Genomic DNA, 20886 nt, shown 5'->3' with positions numbered 1-20886 from the left:
TGGTTAAGAAGTCATTTTGGAGGTAAGGATATCACTCTCTAGCTCAGGCTGTAAAAATAAAATTGATCTGGTGACTCAGAATGAAACAAACCAGCATTTCCTCAAGTGATGTGGCAGTGCTGGGTGTCGGAGCCCCTCTTCTTCAAGCACAGCCAGCCAGTGGCTTCACAGCAAATCCCTACACAGGACAAGGCTCACCCAAGTTCTTCCAGTTCCCTTTACCTTTCTGCTGACAATTCTAGCTGTGAAAAAAAAAATTCCATTTTATTGTTATTAGTCACTGTAGCACTGAGGTGACCCCCATCCCCATAAAAGCAATTTGCCAAGAAGTTGGAGTTAACGTCAAGACAACATGTTTTCATTTTTGGTGTCTTGTGCCAAAGCACAGCAGTGGCTCCTTCCAAAGACCCCAGAAACTCTGTGTCTCATGCTGTGCTTTTGCTCTTATCTCTGCTAACAAAACTAATCAGACAAAGATGCAGCTTTCCTGAGTGCAAAGGCACTGAGGAAAGGCTTGTTTCCAAATGTTCTCGCTGCTACTGCAGAGGAATGTGAAATGTGTTTTCTGTAAGACCTTGAGCGTTCGGGCCAAGCACCTTGGCTGTCTGGAAGAGGTACAATAAAAACAAAAGGATCTCCTGCAAAGGAAAACAGGCACTGCTTGACGTGGAAAAGGATCTGTTGTTATCTGTTGAGTCCAGGCCACAGGCCTTGAGCTTCAGCTTGGAAAACTGAGGAGAAATGGTGAAGTTGTTGCAGTTCTGAATGTATCTTTCTGCCAAGAAATTAATCCATTTTCCGACTAGGCCAAACGTTCTTTTGTTAAAGACAAGGCACAAGAGTGTCATAAAAGAGTCATTCCTGCTTGAGCCCCCTCACACAGGTGAGGGGACATTCGATAAGACCAGAGGACATGGCCTCAATCTGCATCAGGGGAGGTTTAGGGTGGATTTTAGGAGGAATTTCTTCACTGAAAGGGCTGTCAAGCATGGAACACGCTGTGCAGGGCAGTGAAGTCACCAACTCTAGAAGGATTTAAAGGACCTGTGGATGTGGAGCTGGGGGACGTGGGTTAGTGGTGGCCTTGGCAGTGCTGGGCGTGGGTCTGAGATCTCAGAGGTCTTTTCCAACCCTAGCAATTCATGAGCAGTGCTTCCAACAGGAATTCTTGTCTTGCACTACCATCTCGTGGCCAGCCCCAGCAGTGCTTTGTGCCATGAGCGCAGGGTTTTCCTCTGTTAAAAGAAGAGGCGGGTGCAAAAGGAACAAAAAATAATTTCTACTTCTTTTCAGATGCTCACAGGAATACAATTTCCAGTGCTGGTGAGCGTGTGGAGAAGTGCTGGCTCGGGACAGCCTCAGCACCGTGGAATCACAGAATCATTTAGGTTGGGAAAGGCCTCTGAGATCATTGAGACAGAGACCTGGCGCTGCCAAGGCCACCACTGCCCCATGTCCCCAAGTGCCACATCCACACTGCTTTGAAATTCCCTCCAGGGATGGGGACTCCACCACTGCCCAGGGCTGGACAGCCCTTTCCACGTAGAATTTTCCCCTAAAATCCAATTTAACCTCCCCTGTTGCAAGCTGAGGCCTTTCCTTGTCCTGTCCCTTGTTACTTGGGAGAAGAGACTGACCCCACCTCATCCAGGGGAAGATGTCACCGGGAGCTGAGGCTGGGAGCTGCTCACCTCTGCTGGATTCATCCCTGTCCTGCTGGGGACAGATGCTTTTTGAGTCACAGCTCCTGTGAAAACCCTGCTCTGCCTCAATCAACAGAAAGACCCTCAAAATGATTGCCAGCATGGCAGGGGCCTAGTGGGCCGCCAGGCTGGGAGCTGCCATTAAAATGAGAAGCCTGCTGTGTATGTATGAAGACACAATTAGCATAAAATAAGGTCTGAAAGAGACACAAATAATAATCACTGCATCACAGCTCAGAGGAAAGTCACTTTCCCTCACCCTCATCATTTCTGAACTTGCCTTTGCTGGGTGGAAAACTTCCCCTTCCAGCAGGAGTTGATGTGATGGTGCCTCAGCTGGGCTGGCAGGGGTGAAAGATCTACTGAAAAAATGCTAAAAATACCACTGAAGGGGTTGAAAATTGCAGTTTAGTCTCTGAAGGAGCAGTTGCTGTGTGACACTGGACAGCCGGGCAGCTGCACAGGACACCTTCCTTGAGGAAAGTGGGGCAGATTTCCAGTTCTTTCCTCAGTCTGGGAATATCCCACACAATTAGAAAATGATTTCTTTCTCTATTAATGAAGAGGAATGAGGAAAGGAAAAGGCTCTGCTGCTACTCAGAACATTGCAGTAGATGGACAGCCACAGAGCAGCTCCCAAAACTTCATTTAATTTAAGCTACAGAGGCCTAAGCCATAGATGAATTGCAAATAACTTGTAGTTTAGCTTTTAAAGAAGCTAAAACCAGATCATCCTGATTATTGGACACATTAGGTGTCTCAGAGACCAAAGATTTGGGGCTGCTGCTGGACTGTCTGGGTGGTTAATTGGGTTGACACACATTATTTCCTCCTCTAGAGTGTTGAAATTAGAGATAGAAAGCAATGGAAACTTCTGTCCATCAATACGAGCTGGGCACTCCTACAGGGCTGTGGCAAAACAGCTACAGAAAGGAATGGAGAAATGGAAAAAAAAATAAGAAAGAAATCCTGCAGCTATGTCTAGTGAAATCCTGGAATGCTGAGAACAAACTGGTGACACAAAAATACAAACAAAGTAAAGCCAAGCAAGGCAGCCAATAAAACCAGAAGAAAGAACAGAGAAATAAGCATAAAGGGATGTGTGGCTGCGAGATGAAAAGGTGGAAATGTTTTTACCATCTGAAAAGGCTTAGGAAAGGAAAATAATCATATCACCTGGGAAAGTTGTTGGCCCAACTGAAAAGGCATCAGCTGAGCTCACTTCAGACTTTGCTTTTGTTGTTTATTGCACTGAGAGGTTTAAATTCAGCATCAGGGATGGGATCCATAGAAATGTAGGTTCCTCACTTCCTCTGCCTGGCTCGTGCAAGACTCAAATGCTCCATTTAAGCTTGGGAAGGAGCAAACACTGAAAGGGAACAGAACAATTATGGAGGGGAAGGTCTGGAAAAAGAACAAGAGGTGCTTGGCTGGATTAAGAGTCTGAAGGAGAGGCTAAGAGCTGCATTTCTGGCTAAGAAGGAAAGGGTTGGCATTAGAGATGGCTCAGGTATCATCTGTCCCTGAGTGCAGGCTTTAGATGAGAGGAGCCATGAAAGAGCAGGATGTACAACAGGTGGCAAAAATACAACATGGCTTTTCTTTTGGGCTCTGTCTGGGGAAAACTCATTGATTTCAAGTGCTGGGGTGTGCTGCTGCTGACAGAGGCAGGTGAGGTGCAGCACTTTGCCAGCCCAGCCCTCCAGCTGCAGCTCTAAAGCATCACCAGGCAATTTTTTTTATTTTCCAGTGATGTAAGAACAGCAAGAAATAAGCATGACTGAGCCAGCAGCACACCACGAGAGGGCAGGGCATAGCTGGAAATTCAGCTGCAGCTGGAAATCCAGTGCCACAGCCAGAGACAGCTCCTGGTCTTGCACCACAGGACACTTGGAAGGTGGAAAAAGAGGGAAAAGGAGGGACATGCCTGCTAGTGTGTGTCTGGTGGGCAAAACCCCCAAAGATTTCACCAGAATTGCAGCAAGTGGTGGAGAGAAATTGGTTCTTATGCTAGGAACATAAACACTCACATAACATAACACAATATAACTCATAACTTACGCAAAACAGAGCTGGGAGAGTTAGAAGGGCTGAAACACACTCAGCAGTGTAATTTACACACAGTATAGAATCATGGAATTGTTTGTGTTGGAAAAAACCTTTAAGGTCATCAAATCCCTCCTCACGGCATTGATGCTCCTCACACAGAGCCACTGGCATCATAATCCCACTTCTTTCTCCTGCATGAGCCAACCAGAACTGGGGGAACCTAAACTCACTCTGATCCACTGCTGAATGCAAACCCCTCCTCAAACCTCAGTGCCATTTTGAAGGTGCCAAATAAAAATCTCAATTCCTTGCTGGGAGTGGCAAACATAAGCCCAGCTCCTCTGAGTTTATCATTTCAGTGGGATATATTCAGTTATTCTGTATTAGGATATATATCAGGATATCAGAATATTTCCAGATATTCCTGTATCAGGAAAAGGACCCATGAACAACTGATCCCCACTGAAAATTCCTCCTGGGACAGTGGCACACTCAGCTCAGTATTCATGGAATCATTAACAGCATTTCCTCAGTGCTCTGGTGCCTCACAGTGATACTACCAAACCAAGCACTGCTGGAGCATTTTTTGCTTTAGTAGTACTATTAATCCATGAAAAAAGTTTCTTGGACTGAAAAGAAAATTTAAATAACACCTACCAAACTGGCAAATGTGAGTCAGTCCTTGGCAGTGCTGTGTCATACAGCCCAGGGTGAATCCTGGAACATTTGTTCCCAGTCCAAAGCCAAATGAGCAGGAAGCCTGGCCTATCCCAATGGTTAATATGTGCCTTCCTAAAACTGGATTAAAAAAGATTTCACTTCAGCAGGTGGTGCTGCAGAGCAGTCCTATCATTCTAACCATGCCTGAGCTTTTGTGCTGCTGCATTTGAGAAGAGATGAATTTATAAATTTTCATTGGGCTGCTCTCAATAGTTTCCCTTTCTTCTGTACAGAAGTGAATATTTCCTAATGAACACCCTAGTAGGTACCTCTTGCTCTGGAATTACAGGCTGGGGGGCAAAGGCAGCACAGCAGGAGCTTTGAAACAGAACAATTCAGCAAGAAATCAAACTCCTGAGCTTCTGAAGCCGGGAGGTTCAAAGCACTTGGATGAGCAGAAGTGAATGGTTGTGAGCATGATAAAACCTCAGGAGGCAGGAGCTGTAGGTGGCCAGCACTGCAGGAGGCAGGGTTTGCTGAAGTTAACAGCTGCCAGAGCCAGCAAATTGGGAATTTTAACACTTATAGTGAAGAGTTGATGTGCAGGAGAGCTGAAGAACTCAGGGCAGAGAGGGGTGAAAGGCTCCAGGTGCAGCCCTGGTGAGGGTGGGCTGATTCATTCTAGAGAAACTGAGGCTCCAGAGTGATCTGATCCTTCAGCTGCAGAGAGAACCAGCTAACAAGAGATGTTTGCTCACTGTCCACTGCTGGCTTGGCAGGTATCTCAGACATTTTAAACTGCAAATCTTTAAGGGCCTTCACCCGTGGGTGCTCAAAAATCTGTTACTGATCCAATGACTTCTTTTGTTAAGATCCACACATTTTCTTAATTTTTCATGTCTTCTGTATTTTTTTTACTTCCAGGATTGCTGCATCAAGGATTTTCCCACAGACAATAGACCCAGCTCATGGGTCCAAAGACCAAACCTGAAGGAAAGGATGATCTTGCAGTTATCCCCTGCTTCCTTGGACTTCAGAAGGCCTTAAGGACCTTGCCATCCCCATGTCCTCCTCAAACCTCAAGGAAGCCTCTGACAACAGCCCTGGGCTCACTTTGCCTTCCTCTCAAAGCTGGCAAGCCTCAGGAGGCAAACCAGCCATGCTGGATTGGCTTTACACCTAAACTGGGAGTAAAACAGCACCAAAAGTTCCTTGTCTCATGAGATAAACTGGAAAAAAAAATAAAGAAGGTAACTTAGGCAATCCAACCTACCCACACGTGGCTCCAGGTGAGAAGACTGAAGGGCAGTGGAGAGATTGGTCAGGTTTGCATCCAGGCATGGGGAGAAATTCCCCTGCTTCAAGAAACCAGCCCAGTGTTTGCTTTCTGGTTGCTTTAAAAGGACAAGGCAAAAGGGGATATGTGGAATGTAACTGATTAGAATAAGGAGCTTGAACAATATCCTGAGATTGTTTTGGTACATGGAGCTGTTCACAAAGCTTTGTGGGAGCCAAAAACTGGTTGTCATTAAGTCCAAGAACCAAGAAAATATTGAATTTTTTTTCTTATACAAATATTTTCTATACTTTGAAACATGCACATTGTTAAAAATGCACATTGTTATTTAGCCCCATCCAGGCCTGGGTTTCCTAACATATTTATCCTGCTATTCCCTGGAGCACCCAATTTCCACACACATGCTGCAGATTTTCTGCTTTGCCATTGAACCCGTTTCCCAGAATAAGCTGGGCTGGTTCCTGGTTGTCCTTGAAGCATTTCCACACCAGGCCAGGTTTAATAAGCAGATGCAGCACAAAGGGCTCAGGTTTGCAGGTCAGGGAGATGCAAACACTTGCTAATGCCAAAGTTTTTTTCATGGAATCACAGAATCACAAAGTGGAAGGGACCCCAAAAACCACAAAGTTCCAATCCCCCACCATGATCAGGGACACTGCCCGTGTAACACATGAATTTAAAAACCCATCAGGAAGAATATTGAAGTATAAATATCTTTTTTTCCCCTGAACTACAATCCCTCAAAGTTACTCCAGGTTAAGGATAAGGAAACTCACACATTGACATGCAAAGCCCTGAGAATATTATCCAAGAAAAGCATCTCTAGGTGAGTCACAATAGGAAATGCAGATGCCCAAAATGTACATGCAGTGCTGTTCATTGCAGTTTAGAAACCATTTTACGTGTTTAAAGTCAATTTGAATATGACTGTAAGGGGCAGCAGCAGCAATTCCCAGCATCTACAATTTTGTTTTTGTATTTTATTGAATATATTTGGGAAAAGAATTGCTTTCCCTGGCTCCATCATGAAAATGAAATGAAATGAAACTCACCCTTGCACAGCAGAGCAGAAGCCTGGGTGTCACAAGCCTCATGTTGGACAGGAGATGGTGCCACCACATTCTCAGCAGCAGGGACATCCATCCCTCCAGGTGTGCACTGCAGGGAATGTGGGACAGCTGGAAAGGGTGGGACAATGCCAAAGTCACCCATGGAGAGCACAACACAAGTTCTCCAAAGCACTGGGCCTCCTCTGAGTGCTTCTTTTGGTGAAAAGACATTTCCTTTCTTCTCCCCAACTCCTGCTTTGCAGGAGCAGCCAGTCCCAGCTGTTTTCTCCAGTGTTTGTTCCACCCAGGGCAGGTCACAGCTCAGCAGGTCCTGGGCAAACAGAAGTGCATCCAACACACCTGCTGGGAACCAGCTGGAGGCTGGGAAGGAGCTTGGCCACTGCTGGAGGAGCATTCCTCACACCAGGAATTTGCTCTGACCAGCAAATCCAAGCTCCAAGCGTGGGCTGCTGTCTTGGCTGTGTGAGTCAGAAGGCTGGAGTGGCCTAGTTCTAGTGAAAGAGGCACTTTGAACATTTCACCCCAATCTTCTCATCCCTGGAAGAAAATGTCTCATCAAAATTTTATACAGCCTTGGGATCTTGGTGTTTCATCAACAAGGCCTTTCCAGATGCATAAATAAGAAAAGACTGGTATAACACAAATTGCTGGTTCAGAGGAAAAATGAAAAGTAGATTAAAAAAGAAAAAAAAAGTCAAGCACTTACTCAAAATGTATGGACATTTATATACACATTTGGGAGTTTATCCAACAGCAATACTGTTGCTCTTGCAGGAAATAAAAGTAACTGGGAATTTCCTACATCACTCCTCCTTTCCCCCTGGGGTCCTTCACAAGTGTGACCTTTGAGCTGAGCTCCTGATTGTGTTTCTGGGATAAGGGTGCAGGGTGTGGAGGATAGGTCACCTCAGATGGGGTTTTAGGGACCCTCCTAAACTGAGCATCCATTTATATGGCAACCTTGCATTTCCTGGGATGGGAGTTGATGACCCAAGTAGTCTTTTCTAGCTTCTTATTTAATAAAGTTAGTGAAAGAAATGCTTGCTGTTCTGGGGCTCTTTTTAATTGCCAGGATGAAGCTCTCATATAATAAAGAGAAGATTCTAATTGGTTATAATAATGTAAAAGAAAGTTTGATCTCTTTGTGCTCATCATCCACTTCCCTAGTGAAAATAACAGATTGTTTCTTTACAAGAGCAATAGGTAAAAATTACTGTTTGTTGTGAGGTTTTCTTCAGTCTATCTATACAGAAAGTCCAGTTATACAATGCCCCATCCCTGGAAGTGTCCCAGGCCAGGTTGGATGGGGTCCTGAGCACCTGATCTAGTGGGTGGTTTGCCTGCCCATGCAAGGGGGTTGGAACAACATGAGCTTTGCTGTCCCTCACAACCCAAACCATTCTGTGATTCCATTTAAAAAAAGTAATTTTCCAAAATTACAAACTTTTAAGAAAATTACAAGCTTTTAAGAAAAGAGAGATTTGGGCTGCTAAAGTACTCTAGGGTGCCTCAAACACTGCATTTATTCCTGTGCATATTTTTCCATCCTTCCCAAATATCCTTGAAATTATTCAGAATCCTCTGTTTCTCATGGCCCTGCAGTGCTGCTTGTTGGGCTACCACAGACTGGTAGAGAGGAATTATCAACTGCAGGGTGGTTACCCCACCCCAGAAGACAAGAATAACCCAGGCTGCTGTTAATAGAGCCCTTGGGGTGGATTAGAGTGAAATGACACTGAGCAATCAGTGTTTGTAAATATACACATGGAAAGCTTAGCGTAGAAAAATTGGGTTGTGCAGGAAAACAGGTATGGAGCTGTTTGCATTGTTGTTATCCATAGGTTTATGACAATATAAAAGCATAAAAACATCACTTGAGAAAATGTAGAAGAAGGAAGGGATGGGAACAGAAAGATCTCACCACCTGTAAGCCTTGTGATGAGACTTGTTGCAATTTTGATGAGAGTTGGTCAAAGCCAAACTGGCTTTTTGCAGTCTGGATCTGTGGGGTGGGTGGGAGAAATCCCAAAGATGCAGGGGGCAGAAAGCCCCAGGACCATCTTAATCACTCAGGTTAAATGGGAACAGCCAGGTACCTCCCCTGGGGCAGGCAGATTCAACTGGATGATGGAAGGTTGTGGATCAGACACTTCAGGAGCCTTTGACACCTTCTAAGGGGATACAGCTGATACCACCCCAGTGCAGCTGAGTCAGCTGTGGCCCATCAGAGAGGGCAACACCTCCAGGCCTGTGTGGAGGACAAAGAATCAGCTCCTGCCTGCCGGGGTTCTCCTCTGTCCTTTTCTCGTTCTTCACCAGCTCTAGTCTGACATGGGCTGAGCTCTGTATCATTCTACAGAGGATGGGATTCAGCCAAAGCATCCACAGGATATTCATTCTGTACAGTATTCAAAAATGTCAGTTTTACTGAGCACTCCTGCACAAGGTTCTTAATTCTTGGACCACAGTGTGTCTACAAGGCAAAAGATCTCTAAAAAAATTTGGTCACATAAGAAATTCTATACTTTCAGATAATTCTGGTTTAATTAAATGAAAAAAATATTGTATAAAACACATGAACTGCTGCTAATGCCATGCATTGAAAAATACAAAGTCCAAACCCATGGAATATGAGATTAGTTAAAATAAAACATTAATGCTTTTTATGAAACTTGCATTTCCCTGTTTCCTACTTAATTTTCATGTTTGCCTTTCCAGCCACATAGGCTAGAAATGAACCTCTTTTTAAAAGAAAGTTGAGACTCTTATACATTAAATAAGTTCAGCTGAAGGAACCCTAAAGAAAATATTCATTACCAGGTGAGCTGTAATAAAACCTCCCATGGCTGGCACAGGCTGTTCTCCGGGCTGGCTGCTGGCAGAGCTGGGTGTCTCCTGGAGCCTGGCTGATTGCTCTCCAGCCCTCTGCCAGGTCAAGGCAAACACTGGAAGCCCAGGCATGAACCAACCCCATGGATTGGCCTCATTATTGCCTCGTTATTTACCCCATTATTGCTGCAGGTGATTTGGTTACTCAGGTCGAGTTCCTCAAAGCCAAGCATTTGCATTCATCTGTTTTCACAAGATTCTGCTCAGGCTTTGACCCTAAACCAACACATTTCTGTGCTTTTACCATGACAAACACCATTTAAATAAAAAATGCCTTTTCTGTTCTAACACCTGAGACTCTCAGGAAATACCAAATCTATGCTGAGCTAAAGGAGGAGGAAGTGCCAACACAGGAAAATAGAGCAGGCCTTGAATCAATTAGCACCACATGGTTTTATTTAATGCATTTATTATGGTTTCTACTCAAAAGCCAGCCCTTGCCCAGTTACATAAAGCTGTCATTTTCTGGATGGCAGGACTGGAACTGTCTTTATAAAATCTGATATTATTTTGGTTCATTACTCCAAGAAAAGTTACTCTTTACTTTTGCTAAATTCAAGGAAGCAGAAAGAGGCTGACACAGACAGCTTGGAAGAAAACAGGCATGAATTTTGTAAAACAGTGATTGTATGGGTGAAGTGAAATGTACAGAGAGACACTGTCACAATTCCAGGTGCCATCGTGTTGAGTTGGACACCATTCGTGGGGAAAATGGGACAAATACACAAGTCAAGTGACTTTACAGCTCCTCAGAGAGGAGCATTGGCCAGGGGGCTTCAATCCATGGAACCCCAAACTTTAATTTTTATCACTGCTCCTTCCCAGTCCCTCAAGGCAATCTCCTGGAGGGTGGTGGAGCTGGTGAGGGATGTGCTGAGTCTGGGAGGGAAATCCTGAGTTATCTACCTGTCTACCAATTACAGTCTTAAACTCAGAGGAAAATTTTGTTCCATAGTAATTTTCTACAGGTTTTTTTTTAAGTGATATATAAAGCCAGTGAACATCAGCCTTTGACAATTTTATCCAAATTTTGCAATTTTTAAACATACTTTTGATCCACTCTGAAAGTGGAATCATGTAAATCCTCAGTCATCTACCTTGGCATTGAGGAGCAGACGCCAAGGTACAGCCACAGATTTGTGCCAGCTGGAGATCCAGCCTTGGGCATGTTCCCATATCCTAAGAATATTACAGAGCTCATTGTGTTCCTGCCCTTCTCTTCTTATTTCCTCCAACTCTTCTTTGCTTTTCCCAACCTTTTGTTGCCACTTCTCCTCCCCTTTAACACAAATTCCCATAATCAGTTATATCATACTTATTTTGGGGTTTGTACTGTAAATATAATCTCAGAATATACATTTCCATATATTTTCTATACAAAATGCCATATACTTCTCTAAACTTTGGCTTACATGAAGAGTAAAAGGAATAAAGTCATTAGAAATGTTGACGTTAGGTTTAAAAATTAAAGAAAGAGTACACATATTAAAAAAAAAAAGGAAGAAATCAACATTTGAGCACATCCTCCTGAAATCTCCTGTCTCCTTGCTCTGCTTCATGCTTGAACTGTCAAAACCCTCTACAAAATGGTCTGTGGATCTACTCTCTTTGCAGAGCTGACATTTTACAGCTGGAAACAAGCACAGAAACATGGGTTCGTGTTGCTGTTGAATATAGGATTAGTTCCACTGATTTCCAAGGTGTTACCCAAGCAATATGTGACTTTTTGATATACATTTTTTAGAAAAAAAAAAAAAAAGAAAATTAAAACTAAAATCTGAGCTGAAATCTCTATTCTAATGAAAAACACTTTCAAGGCCTGACCCCACTCTGCCTCATGCCTGACAGTGCTACAGACTGAGACCTCCTAACTGAGAAATTGTTTTTTTAAATCACCACAAAATCAAAAATAACTGCAAAAATAACTGCAAATAAAGTACTTGAAGTTTCAACTGTCCAGGACCAGAACCGCAACCACAGCCTGAGTTTTGAGTCCATGGTTTCACTCCAAGTTAGTTAAATAGAACATGAGTTAGTTAAACAGAACAGTGGGGTTTTGAGGATATTTTCTTTGGGAATTCCTGCAGTAGTTACTGTGGAATAGCACATAACATAATCACAACCTTCCAAGTGTTAATTGCTCTAAAAAGCAGGATAAGGATTATACTCCTGACATGCAGCCAACTTGGAAATTATCCTCTTATTAAAGCTCTAACCTGAGAAGAAAAACCTGTGACTCAGGACTCATGAGAACATTAAAAATACAGTAGGATCTTTTCTACTTTTTGTTCCCTCTTTCCTTCAGGGATAACAATAATTGCAATAACAACAACACAGGTTCTACCATTTAAAAAACTGAATATGTTTCCTTGGTTGCATCATAATGACTTTGCTTAGATTGCCTGGACTCACCATGGCACCTTATAATGAGCTTTTTTATTGGTGTTTAAGGTTAACCATCTTAATTTTTTTATTTTCCAGTCAGAAAATTGGACTAATTTTACTTCTTTTTTGATGAAAACCCAGATGAAATCAATGGCACATATGTCACTGACTGCAGCACTGTAACACCACAGGATGCTGTGTCACACCATGGGCTTGTTCTCCACAGCAGCATCTTCTGCTGGGCACCTCAGAGGGTGCAGGGGTCAAACTGGGGAAGGCTGTGGCTCCTTTTTTTAGGGGAACCAACCAGGATTCAAACCTGTACAGATTGAGGAATGCCACTGAAACCTCTCTGCTGGGCTGAACTTCTTCGTTTTTTCTTTACTTCACTTAAAGAACATATCTGGATGTGCTTTTTGTTACTGGGATAACCTCTGGAAAGCCTACACTGACTGCAAAGCAACAAATCATATTTTATTAATGTACCATGGGTTATTACCAAGAAATGGTAGCAAATTCAGAAAAATCTATTCTTATTGAAATAAAATAAATGAGCCGGGTTTGAGATTTGCAAAAGCTTTTTAATAATATTTCAGTCTCAGAATGTGCATTTTTTATGCTGATAGATATGAAGAATAACCTTATGGAAGTTGCTGGAGAAAAATGAATGTAGTGGGAGAACTAAGGAAAGTAATCTGAAGCAGAAACCACAGCCTCATGGTAAGGGGAAAACGGAAGTGTCTGTTGTTTCTTGTAAGTGAAATTTATCTGTTATACTGACATTTCGAGGCTGTAGTTGGAGGTCCTTTGAGAGTAAATATTATTACACAAAGAAAAAGAAATGGTAGGGTCCTGACAACACAAGTTGTCAGCAATTTGATTCATTGCCTCAAGTAATTCTTGCATGTAAACAGAAGCCCCCCAAGCCCACTCCCACACACTGCTGAAAATGTTCTGTGTTTTGTTTTGTCAGCTGGATGAAAAGCCATGCCACAGTTTGTTTAAAGAAAAAGCTTTTTATTTCACAAAACATACTCCTCAGGAAGCCACCAGAGACCAGCCTGTCGAGCAGAAAGTACAACAAACAGATCCAGGGTAATCCTTACCCTGAGAATACCAGGGTAAGCAAAATACATTTTCTAACATAAAAAATCTCTGCCTTCCTTGGACATATTGTGCGATGGAGCCACCATGGATTTACCTTCTAAAATATGAACAGGGAGCTTCAAGAAAAGAAAGTTTAATTACTGTTTATCCTCTTGAGTGTGTTCTGGGGGTGTTATTGATTCTCTGTGTTTTTGTAGCCACACCAAGAGAGGTTGAATTCAGGGATATTCCCACACAAAGAGGAGCATCGTGGTGCTCCTTGAAGACCCATGAGAAGGGACTTGTTCATCACACTCAGCAGCTGACTGAAGACAAAACATGGGAATTACAGAATGGTTTGGGTTGGAAGGGACCTTAAATCCCATCCAGTGCCATGGGCAGGGGCACCTTCCACTGTCCCAGGCTGCTCCAAGCCCCATCCAACCTGGCCTTGGGCACTGCCAGGGATCCAGGGCAGCCACAGCTTCTCTGGGCACCCTATTCCATTGAAAAAACCTCTGCCATTAATGTACTGGTGACATTTTCCTGGTCAATTGTGATATCTTTGCCTTTAAATGCTCCCTCCTCCACATATTTTTGTTCCCATCCTGGTTGGGATCTGCCAGACTCATTTCAGACTCATCCTTTACTGCTCAGTGGGGAGGGTAAAGAAAAGTCAAAGCAGCCAGAAAGTTCCAGCTCCTCCAAGAGAACAGTAAATAGGACACCCCAACTTGAATTACCCTGTTGGATATTGGGAACATTTTGAATACTTCTGGCTTGGTGTTGTCCCAAAAAGTCGAAATTGTTCAGACGCATTAATTAAAAAAATAGAGAACAATCCATTTCTTTTTTAACTGGAGCGGATCAAAAAACACTCTCACATCTATTTTTCTTGTCCAAGTCCCAGACAACATCCCTCAACTTTGTGTTCTTGGTTTTGTGAGACTGAAATCAGACAAAGAGTGAAAAGCAGCCAAATATGGAAAAACATTTTTCAGGGAAGGGGACTTTGTGAGTCAATCTCTGATAACTTCCTGAATTACAGTCTCCTTAAACTCAGAGGAAAATTTTGTTCCATAGTAATTTTCGACAGATTTTTTTTTTAAAGTGATATATAAAGCCAGTGAACATCAGCCTTTGACAATTTTATCCAAATTCTGTAATTTTTAAATATGCTTTTGATCCACTCTGAAAGTGGAATCATGTGAATAATCTCTTATTCAATGGATTTTTTTTTTATTAAAAATGGGTGTTGCCATTAAATTTTTTAGTTTTTTTCTCTCTTTTGCAATTTGCTCAAAGTCTGTAAAGGCAGCTCTGCTTGTGGACTGCATGGGCTTTGTCCCAAGACAGTTCTGTCAGCTTATCATTCCAGTAAAGAATTTATATAAGAATATAAGGTACAGACAGGCAAAGAGAACTTGATTTTGATGTTTCTGAATAAAAAAAAAAATAATTCAGATGACGAGTCTTTCAGGCTAAAGAACAATGACCAGACTGAAAGGAAAAGTTTTTCCCCTGGGTAAAAGCTGAAGTTGGTGAGGATTTGCATTCAGCAGTTTCAAAGCACGCTCATTTTGGTTGGGTTTTTTTGCATAAAAGTCTGAATGTTCTGCAGAGAGATTGAAGGGAGCATCTCACTGAGCCTTTTTCAGCAGAGGTCTTTGCCACCATCTGCTGAGGGGATTTTCACTGCCAGGGAAAGCAGGAGATTGCAGTTCAAACACAGCTCTCTGAAAAGGCAGCTGCGATTCCTCCCCTCATTTCTGAACCTGAGGTTGATCCATTTCCCCCTCATTTGTGGAAAGACCTCCTGACTTCTGTAATTAAAGCATTTTAACAAGAGGATGGGAGAGAGAAGAAAACAGAGGCAGACAGGGTAAAATAATTTGCCTAACCTTTATTCTTTAATTCAGACCCTGAGCTACTTCCAGCACCAAAAGGGGCTGCAAAAGAGCTGGAGAGGGACTTTGGACAGGGAGCTGGAGTGACAGGACACAGGGAATGGCTTCCTACTGCCAGAGGGCAGGGATGGATGGGATATTGGGAAGGAATTCCTCCCTGTGAGGGTGGGGAGACCCTGGCCCAGAGAAGCTGTGGCTGCCCCTGGATCCCTGGAAGTGTCCAAGGTGAGGCTGGACAGGGCTTGGAGGAACCTGGGATAGTGGAAGGTGTCCCTGCCCATGGAAGGGGTTGAAACTAAATGAGATTTAAGGTACTTTCCAACCCAAACCCCTCTGTGATTATATAATTCTATATAATAATATAGATTATATAATTCTATATAATTCCCACATTCCCACACAAGCTTCAGCAAGATCTCAGCATTCCTCCTAAACCACAGCAAAGCATCTTTCAACCCAACCATGTCAGCACACAGCAGAGCCCCCTCCTCCATCAGTGTCACCTCCACAAAGCTCCTGTGCTGGGACAAGTTGGGGGACAACCTGCTTGCTTTTATTCTGCACCTTTGTGACACTCAGGGGGACAAAAAGGAACAAGCCAAAAGTCTGGGAATTCCTCTGGGTGCACGTGGGGAAATCATCAGGTCTCAGAGCAGCACCTCAATCCCTTGGCATGGGAGAGGCATTTCCTGGCATTCCATGGCATTCCATGGCATTTCCTGGCATTTCCTGGCATTCCATGGCATTTCCTGGCATTTCCTGGCATTCCATGGCACCGCTGGCTGATAGTGGTGACCAGAGCAGCACAAGGTTGACCATGGATATAAAGAACTTTTCCCCGCACATTTCAAAACCTGTGCCACTTAGACAAAAATTGCTATTTTCTTTCACACTGACTGATCCCAGAGAGTCCCTGGAGCCTGCTGAGTCCCCAAACTGGTGAGCTCATGATACTTTTAATAATCAGCATTTATTTCCACGTGGCTTGGCTGACAGACAGACTGACAGGATTTACCTTCAGGGCAGAAATTGCTCTGAAACTGTAACAGCAGCATGAGGGATTGCTGTGCAGAGGTGCTGGTTCTCAGTCTGCAGGGGCAGCACTGCTCCATGCCAGGGCAGGATGGGAGGTGGGCTGAGAATCTGAGCTAGAAACAAGCCCAGTTCGTGTTTTTTGGGGGTTTGTTTGTTTGTTTGTTTGTTGTTTGTTTTTTTTTTCCCAGGAAGCAAGATCTCTCAGCTGAGGAGTTTTGCTGGAAGGTGTTCAGAACAACAAATGGGATTATATAATTTATTTCTTTTGGTTTCTATATTTTGGGTGCTTTAAATCAACTGGACCAGATTTCTGCCCATCACAGCCATGGTAGTGCAGCTGCCATGACATGGCTCAGCGGCGACAGCCACTTTGGGGGTCATGCCAGCATCCTTTGGGGGTCTTCAAGCCACCACAGACATATTTGGGGTCAGGGGAACCCTTAGCCTGGCCACTGGGCCCCCATTTCAGACCTCACAAGAAGGGGGCTCATGAACACCCATTACAAGGTGTGAGGGACTGTTGGAACCCTGGCTGCTGAGAATTTCAGACTTTCTGTGCTGCCAGGCACTGACCCCCAAGAGAACTCTGCACTGACCTGAGGCCGTGGAGAAGGCTTCAAAAATTGAATGGTAGAACTGGGATTGTAGGTGTGCAGTTTGGATAGAAGTCAATAGAAGTTTAATAGAAGTGTGTAATATCACAGGGTGGAAAACTTAGAGTTTAAGGGTTTAGAATATATATAAAGTAAGATGGAGGTTTTAGGGTGAAGGTTGGTCCTTCTTCTTCACCTTCTTCTCCATGGGTTTGGATGGTTTTGTGCAACTGGATAAAAAGTCCTCATTGCAGGCCATGGGTGGTTGGTTATTGGGTTAAAAGTAAAAATAATTGAGGTGTCATTTCTTAATTGGACAGTTTATCCTTAAAGGGCCTTGTAGAGAGAGAGAGATGGGGCTCCATTTTTAGTTTGTTGGAGTGAAGTGCTGTGGAACTCATGGTTTGTGAGACTGTAACATGGATAAGAACTAATAAACATCTGAGTCCCAACAAGAAATACCATCTTACACATTTAATCCTGACCCTGACAAAAAAGCAATTACGACTCACAAGGGACACTGCTGTTTTCTCCATCCCCTCTGCCTTTGTGCCCAGCCCTGCCTGCTGGAAGCAGAGAATTTCCTTTCCCCAGTTTGCTCCTTCTAATTGCCACCATTTTCAGCATGAGGGTTTTAGTGTTAATTTGATTTTTCCTTCAGCCTCACTGTTTTCTTCTTATCCCCTGAACTCCCAAAGCTTTTCATCCTAGCAGGGCTGTTGGATGCTTTGTTTCTGCTGGTAAATCTAAATTATATTCCCTAACCCCATTTGTATGGAAGATTAGTAGCAAAGCATGCTGAGGAGAAGGAGTAAGTCAATCAATGAATTAACCTCCTGGTTGAATGCCACAACATGTGACAGGACAAATGCATCATGGTTTAGAAATGCAAATTTCAACAAGGGGGATTAGTGCAGTTTATAATGACCCAGAATGTTTGCCTTTAAAAAATGATTCCCCAGATGGATTCAGCCTCTGGAGCTCCAGCAATGTGCCTGCCACATGAAAAATGTGCTCCCAGTGAGGAGTGCAGACTCCAGGCTCAGTATTGATTGAAATTTATCAGCAGGTTTCACAGGCAGCAGAGGGCTTATTTAGTGCAGACAACTGGCTGAAAAAAATATTTAGCTGCTTCCCAGGGCTGAGCAGAGAGGTGTGTGGGCAAAATTGTGCATGGGGAAAAAGCAAATCCTTCTTTCCAAGTCATAGAGGAGGCAGGTCATTCCTGAGCCTGAAGGAGCAGCTCTGGCACAGGAGGTATAATTTGTGTCTGCCTGTGGAATTGGGAAATCAGCCGTGGGACAGCTGGAGTCTGGGAAACTCTGCAGTTCTGCATCTGGGGGAGAGGAGCTGCTGATCCGTGGGGCACCTGGAGGGGCTGCTTGCTCGTTACTGAGGGAAGAGCATCCTGTTCCTGTCCTGGCACTCCTGAAAAAGGGACAGCTTAAGGGAAGGATGAGTGAGGATCAAAGATTTGCTGCAAATGTCCCCATTTCCCTGGATTGGCCAGTTGGGACCAGGAATTCTTTCTGAGCACACACAGTTCTGTATTCCCATCATGGATTGTCTCCTGGCATCCCCTTTGGCAGGCTCACACTTTTCCTTTAGCTGTGTTTAAACTGTCCCACAGGTCAATGAAACAAGAAATTAGGTTGAGGGAAAACCTCCAGCTTGCAGGAAAACTCCTTTGGATTTTACTATTCATTGACTGGCACAGACTTATTTCTATTTTAAAATGAAAATTTTGTCAGTTAAATATTTCTGCGACTCAGAAAACATTGACTAAAATTATCCTTCTGGTCTGAATGGAAATAAAGCATTTTATTAGAAAAGCTGCACTCAAGTTCTGCTTTAGAGTGTATGTACCTGTCTTATGTATGAGAAAAACTTCAACCATCTATGCATATATCAGAGGCAAAATGTGGCAGAAAATACAAGATAAAACTCATGGTTTAGATTTACTCTGATTTGCAGCATCTGGTGATTTAATCTAAATTAAGCTTTTGGAAAAACAGAGCAGAAGGGACAATGACTTTTCTATGTTTCCAAAATAATTTAATTAATCAATTAACAATACAATCGAGATTGTCTCAATAATTTAGCAACTGTTTATTTCTAAATAAATTTCTAAATTCTATTTCTGTATTGTACTTACAATACAGAAAAGAAAAATCTGTCATCTTTCTAAATTCATATTTTCTTGTAGCAAATGCATCTGTAGTTCATGCAGACTAAAGGAGTAGGCAAAATTGAGATTAAGAACACGGAATAAAAAGTTAAGCTTGTTATTTAACAACTTCATAATAAAGGTTCTTGCTGCTCATATGACACTCACTGTTAAATATAAAATGTATTTTAAATTGGGACCTTTCTCCTCACCTGGGAAGTACTACAGCATGAGGATACTGAACTGAACTCTGCAGAGACACCCATGTTATGAACTCCACTCCATTTTGCAGATAGACCCTGAAGAAAGAATTTCTCACTTAGAGGGAGACTAATTATATGACCTTTGCATTTTGAGGATCCATCTGGAGAATTTTAATCACTCAGACAGCATGAATGGTTCAAGTCAGCTCCACTTACAATCAATTATAGCACATACGCAGTTTTATCATTTGCACAAGCCAGAAAAGAAGCACCTTGATGGAAAAAATGCTGTTTACATTCATACTGTAGTTCACTTCAGATTCACCTTTTCCCCGATTGCCGTCAGGAGATCAGGATACCAGCTCTGATCAATATATAGTAGCAGGGACAATGTTTGGACAAGCTGGGATTGAGAAGCAGTGCAACACATTTTCCAGATCAAGAAGAAAGGGTTCTATTGACTTCTGAAAAAAAAAAAAAAAAACCAAACAAAACCAAAAAACAAAATCCCAACATTGAGTGGGATATGAAGCACTGTGCTCTTTTACACCGCAGTCCAGAACCATGAAACTCCCAGAGATGCTTGGTAAAATCATCCTGGTACATCCTCAGAATTACTGTGCCTTTGGACAGAGAAACACAGCCAGGTGGGAAAGGCAGAGAAGGAGATGGGCTGCGTGAAGGAGAGGCACTGAGTGGAGAAAGTGGTGGGATGGCAATAGAAAAGGAATGAAAGGCATCAGTGCAAGTGTTCTGAAATGCTTGTGCTTCCTCAGCTCTGGGGAGGTTTTATATGTACATTTCTCACAGTCATTAACTGCATCAGGCTCTGCAGAAGGGCTCTGCATGTTTTTCCATGAACTTGACAGCTGAAGAGCCCAGTAAGATCACTTCTCCCCTTTCAAAATGCAAATGAGATCAGAGATAACTTGATTATCTCTGCAACTTGCAAAGATGTTTTCAGAGCAAACAAGAGGCTCTCAATCTTCACTTTGTTAAGCAGAACAAATGTGAAGTTTCTCATTAGAAGGCATCTCTTCTAGGCTTTAAATTATGTATTGCTTTTTAAAAGTACTGCTTCATTTCCTTTTCTTTGCAAAACTTACATTTTGCTATGGAACATCACATTTTACTGCCAATTCCCATTAAAGTTAGGGCATCAAACTACCACTGAAGAGTTTACAGGTTTTACCAGTGGTTGTTACAGTTCTTGTCAATCATCTTTATCTTCTGACACCTCACATTTGATAATATCCAGCTGCCTCAGCCACGTGGGCTGAGATTCACTGAATTTTAATGCTAAACTTATTAAAAGATATCACTGCTATGGCTGCTGCTCAGCAAGGGGTTGGTGTGGGGTTTCTGTGCCCCTGCTCTGTCAGTAAAGTTGTTTGTTATTAAAACACTGCAAGTGAGGATGTGTAGAAGGCAAAGAGCCTTTTACAGCACCAGAAATGCAAAGAAGCTGCATTCTTTAGTTCTGGAGCAGTTCAGTAATTTTCCCTAAAATAATAACTCAGCCTCCTTGTATTTATAAAGATGAATAGATTTCACTGCTCATTATCAGAGAAGCAAATACTGACTCAGTACTGACTCACAGATAAGAAAACATTGCAAAAGGACAAATCAAATTGTTGGCCTTGTTGGGAGTTTCAGACATAAAAACTCTTGCCTTGCTGTTGCACTAATGACAAATACCAGTTTTAGGAAGCACAAGGCAGGTCTGTAGCTCCAGACTAGATGAACTGGATATTGCAATATGGAATTGAGCTCAGCTCAGAAATGAGAGTTATCTGACCTTTGGGGCATGGCAGATCCTTAAACCTGGGCTCATGTGGTGTG

The 20886-nt window shown here is 42.9% G+C and overlaps 1 protein-coding gene and 1 long non-coding RNA gene across 2 annotated transcripts; one reads left to right on the top strand and one right to left on the bottom strand.

Moving 5' to 3' along the window:
* Positions 1-2155: 2155 nt before the first annotated feature.
* On the bottom strand, positions 2156-7911 carry LOC119702896. The gene is made up of 3 exons (XM_038141574.1): positions 6762-7911; positions 5686-5806; positions 2156-3072 (listed from the first exon to the last, which is right to left on the bottom strand). The coding sequence occupies exons 1-3, from the start codon at positions 7171-7173 to the stop codon at positions 2976-2978; spliced, it is 630 nt and encodes a 209-aa protein (XP_037997502.1). The 5' UTR covers positions 7174-7911; the 3' UTR covers positions 2156-2975.
* LOC119702897 lies at positions 4906-13139 on the top strand. Its single transcript, XR_005257482.1, has 3 exons — positions 4906-5701; positions 12680-12773; positions 13027-13139. It is a non-coding gene; the product is annotated as an uncharacterized LOC119702897 (long non-coding RNA).
* The last annotated feature ends 7747 nt before the right edge of the window (positions 13140-20886 follow it).

This window comes from Motacilla alba, chromosome 6, assembly GCF_015832195.1.
Source record: "Motacilla alba alba isolate MOTALB_02 chromosome 6, Motacilla_alba_V1.0_pri, whole genome shotgun sequence".
Classification (NCBI taxonomy): Eukaryota; Metazoa; Chordata; class Aves; order Passeriformes; family Motacillidae; genus Motacilla; species Motacilla alba.
The sequence above is the reverse complement of the archived record's forward strand: the minus strand, read 5'-3'. Positions and strand labels throughout refer to the sequence as shown.